Below are 5,157 nucleotides of genomic sequence, written 5' to 3' on the forward strand. Positions count from 1 at the left end.
ACAAAAAAAAAATAATAAAAAATTAAAACAAAAAAAACAATAAAATTTAAAAAAATAATAAAAAAATAATTAACACAAATAAAAAAATAAAATAAAAATTTTTTAAATATATAAGACCATAAAAAACAAACAAAAAAAATAATAATAATCATAATAAATAACAACAATAAAATCTTAAAAATTTTAAAGGGTTACAATTTTTAAAAAAAAACCCCTAACAATATAATACCAAATACCAAAACAACTAAATAATATACATATAATATTAAAAATTTTCAATATATTTTACATATCCCATATGATTTATATATATACATATATAATTATCAAATATATAAGAAAAAATTATTATATAATTTCATTATCTATAAAAATACATTTATTAAAAAATATAATACTTTAAAATTAAAACCCTATATTATACCAAATATATAAAATTTATACATATAAATATAATAATCCATACCTATATATAACATAATAAAATTTTACAAAATTTTTCCCTATTATATATCAATAACTTAATTTTACATAATTTTATATTAAACAATTTATATTATACATTAAAATTTAACATATATATAAACTTAAAATACAATTTTATAAAAATTTATATAGTATTAGGGGTTTCCAAAATTATATAGAAATACAATATATTTCCCTATATAGATTAAAATATATATATATATATACTAATTTTATATATAAAAATTTTATATCTATTATATATATTAAAATTTTAAAAATATATATTATAATATATATAATTTTTAAATATTATAATATATATTTTATACATATTAGAAAAAAAAAAAAAAAAAAAAAAAAAAAAAAAAGCAAAAAAACCCCTTTTTTTTAAAAATACATATGCCGCAACCCCTACTCATTTTATTCAACTATAGACTGATTTAAAGATCAAAATATGGAGTCTATTTTTAAAAAAACAAAAAAAACCCCTTCCGGGCTTTATTTATCCGGAAGGTTTGGAAAAAAAGACTTTTGAAAAAAAATGAAAAATGAAAATTTCAACATTCTTCAAAAATATTACGAAGAAACCCGGCCCCGGGCTGCTGGTATTTGGAAAGAAATGGTCCGGGGTGCTAGGGCGCGATTAAGCCCTCGGCAAACGAGGCCCGGGCCCCCTATGAAAAATCCTTTCCCGGAAAAGGGGTTAAAAGGGTTTTTAATTTGGGCCCCCGATTTTGATGGTTCCCTGTTTTTTGAAAGGGCCCATAAAAAATAAATAACAGCAAAATAAATAACAAATATTTTCATCAATCCCAAGGGGAAAAAATAAATGGGAAAACAGGGCAGTTTTCTCATAATTGGGGCTCATTGGTGATTTGTATAAGTGTTTGCCCCTCTATGTGTTTGAAAAAAATTAATTTAAAAAAAACTCACCCCCGTGGGCATGGCAGGGAAGTACGGGCCCCCTGTCAGCAAGGTGGGCTAACCAAATACTCCCCCGGGGGGGGGGGTCCCCGGTAAATATATGAGCCAACATGGCCCCCAAGTGTTTCTTCAATAATAATGTATTTAAAATGTATATTATATATATAAAATAATATAAATAAAAATATTATATAAAATATATATACATATACCTATACATATTTCATATACCTATACATTTTACATATAATTTTTACATAAACATATAATTTTACATATCATTTCATATACATAATATCCCCTACATATTTTATTATATATATATATAAAATAATATATATAATTATATAAATGTAAAATAAAAAAAAAAAAATATATATACATATATACATACCTATATACTTTTATATACATATATATATTTTATGTATATATATAATATATATATATATATATATTAAAATATGTATATATAAATACATATTTATACCATATATCAAAATATATAGAATATACATACAATTTCTACTAATACATGCAAAATACCCTAAAACCCCACCAAAAACACACCAAAATAGAGAAAAGAGAAAAAAATTTACCCCCTTCATAAGTTTTTTTAAAAATGACCCTTCCAAAATCATGTTCCATGGGCTGGGGGAATTTTTTTTTATGAAAACCTGCAACCCTTTGGCCCCCAACTGGAAGTACATGATTTTGTAGAGAAGCAATCTCCCATAAGCTGCTTTCTGTAGCTTTTGATCTTACTGGGTTTGGTTCACCAGCATCATAGGGATCATCTTCCATACCTCATGAAAAAGTAAAAGATATAAAATGAAAAAGAGAAAAATGTGTATCCAAATATGAAAAAACATGTATAGGTGCATATACACTGTGATACTGATACATGAGGAGTGAAACAATATCTATTTCATGTCTACAATATTCTTTAAAACAGATAATGATATATCACCTTTTACAAATGGATTATGAATCAGCTTCTTTAATCCTGGAAATCGCAGAAGTAGGTTTACAATAAACTTAAGAACAAGAACTAGACATGGAGCTGGAGCTACCAAAGTTAAACGCGCTAAGCGTTTAACAAATGCAGCAACAAGGTATTCTGGAATGTGTCTGAAAAAAATTTAAGGAAAATGCATATCAGATGGTTTCAAAGGTAAGATAACATACTGTTTGTGGCAAAACCCATTTGGGTGACATGACCGTCACATGCAAAAATTTATCTGAGGCCTAGAGTCAGCTTTGGTGACCATATTGCCAACGGGTGCCTATACATTATATTAATCCACATGACCATCACACCTTGAAAAAAAAATAGGCTGAGGGCTGGGTGATGGGAATATGCTATCATGAAAAAGTTATGACAAAAGGCCAGAGTGATAGGAACATACTGTCATGAAAAATTTGGGGCTTCTGTTTTATTTCCACCAGTAAACAATTGTGGGATGCAGCACTCATTACCATGCCTGAAAGAGCGCTAGTTAGGGAAGAAACTATTTCCATGCTCAAAACCAGAGGCAGTGAAATTAGTGAATTCCACAACAATGAGCAATGCGATTACCAAACAACCATGCATACAAGCTTAAGCAATTATACACCTCAGTAGTCTATGTATGAAAATTTTTGTGATACATTTAAAGAGCGGGAATGTAACTTGGGCTGCCTAGGAATGTCTAGCAGGCAGACTGACCTTGACTGAGGTGGAAGCTGGAGAACACTGTACAAATTAAGTAACGGCATTGTGGTGATAGATTTTCATCTTGCTAAGTGATTATAAGGCTCCAGATTTATATTTCATGTACATGTTTGGTGTTGGAAAAAAAATGAAAGTGAACTTTGGTATATTTCCCCTGATTTTTTTTTTCTCTTTAATGATATTTCACACAAATGAATGATTAAATGATATACTTCACAAATGAATGAATATCAAGAGATGACAGGAAAAAAGATTTAAATGTACCTTGATATCACGTTGGTAGAACGCTACTAAATAAATGAACCAACACTACTATCTATCTAGAGAGAAGATATGGAGTCTGTGCAAGGAAAACAGACCTTGAAAAATGGCAAAAATACAAAAAAATACTTGTGAAAAAAAATAGGTTAATAATAAAATTACACCTAATGGGTTAATGGATCCGGGTCCTTTCCTGCCTGTTCATGGCCCAAAATCTGAGATTTGGCATACCTGAGTGGTGGCTCTCATGAGTGTATGGCTTGTGGGCTGGGTGTACATAAACATTTGTGCGCAGTATCAAAACTCCTTGCCTCCCTTTAGAATGTTGTTATCTCTTTTTTTCTGCATAAGCATATTTTGTTTTTTACCATTTTCCAATGTCTATAGTTGTCATTAGATATGCTGTATCCAGATGGCAATAGACAGTTTTCTTTGCACAGACTCCACATTATCTCTATAGTCCATAACTCTACGCAATATTTTTTGTCATTATTGTCATTATCATAATTTTTTTTTTTTAATATTCAATTCTCTGTAATATAACCTGTGCAGCCAGTCATAGTGAAGATCAATAAAATTCTGAGCATGGAAAAAGTGTCCTCCCTGGAATATACGCTCTTCCAATCATGGTTCACACAGGGTATATTCCACACGTCTACTGATGGAAATAGTGCAAGAGTCCCTTCCCAATGAATTTAATCACCCTCCAAGCGCTTTGCTCATTCATGGTCACTCCCAGCCTTCAGCCAAAATTCTCATGACAGTTTGTTCCTGTCACCCCATCCCTGAGCCAACTTTTTTCATAACGGCAAGTTCATTTCAACCAGCCTTCAAGCCAAATTTTTTCATGTCAACTAGATCCAAGAGGTAAAGAACAAAATTATGTAGTATATTTCCTCTTTGTATCTCTCACTACAATAACAAAACTTAATAAAAGATCATATACTTACGAAGAAGATAAGAACTTGTCCAGGAGAATAAAAAACCTTGGTTTGTACTTTGCATGAAAAATGTTAGGTTCCAGAAGTGCATATAGTTTTGTATAAAAATCTGGATATTCCCTGTAAAAAAAAGAAAGAAAACTCATAAAATGCTATCCCTACAATTTAATATCATTATTCCTAATATTCTTAAGGGTTTATATGCCTTATTCTAGGTCAAAAAGCAATACTAGGTCATGGTGTCATATTGAATAATTATTATCAAAATAATGATGATGATGATGATAACAATGATGATGGTAACAATGACGATGATAACATTGACCATGATAACAATGACGATGATAACAATGACGGTGATAACAATGGCGATAACAATGACGATGATAACAATGACGATGATAACAATGACGATGATAACAATGACGGTGATAACAATGGCGATAATAACAATGACGATGATAACAAAGACGATGATAACAATGATGGTGATAACAAAGACGATGATAACAATGACGATGATAACAATGACGATGATAACAATGATGGTGATAACAAAGACGATGATAACAATGACGATGATAACAATGACGATAATAACAATGACGATGATAACAATGATGGTGATAACAATGACGATGATAACAATGACGATGATAACAATGATGTTGATAACAATGACGATGATAACAATGATGGTGATAACAAAGATGGTAATAACAATAATAATAATAACAATAATAATAACAATAATAATAATAATAACAATAATAATAACAATAATAATAATAATAATAACAAAACAAAAAATAAATAACAATAACAATAATAATAATAAAAAAACAATAG

The 5,157-nt window shown here is 29.2% G+C and overlaps 2 protein-coding genes across 2 annotated transcripts in view; one reads left to right on the top strand and one right to left on the bottom strand.

The window, feature by feature from the left end:
• The window catches only part of LOC119597475, a 44,942-nt gene extending 43,489 nt beyond the window's left edge, over window positions 1-1,453 (top strand). Inside the window, exon 4 of the mRNA XM_037947052.1 lies at window positions 1,419-1,453. Within this exon, the coding sequence (XP_037802980.1) occupies window positions 1,419-1,453 (35 nt within the window). The remainder of the gene's footprint in view (window positions 1-1,418) is intronic.
• Window positions 1,454-2,091: 638 nt separating this feature from the next.
• Window positions 2,092-4,428, bottom strand: LOC119597445 (nucleolar complex protein 4 homolog A-like; the record flags this gene model as incomplete). The annotated part of the gene is given in 3 exon segments (XM_037947017.1): window positions 2,092-2,198; window positions 2,363-2,523; window positions 4,318-4,428. Coding segments are annotated over 3 exon segments (379 nt in total), but the record flags the coding sequence as incomplete, so codon positions are not given.
• Window positions 4,429-5,157: the final 729 nt, after the last annotated feature.

Source organism: Penaeus monodon, chromosome 39 (genome assembly GCF_015228065.2).
Source record: "Penaeus monodon isolate SGIC_2016 chromosome 39, NSTDA_Pmon_1, whole genome shotgun sequence".
NCBI lineage: Eukaryota > Metazoa > Arthropoda > Malacostraca > Decapoda > Penaeidae > Penaeus > Penaeus monodon.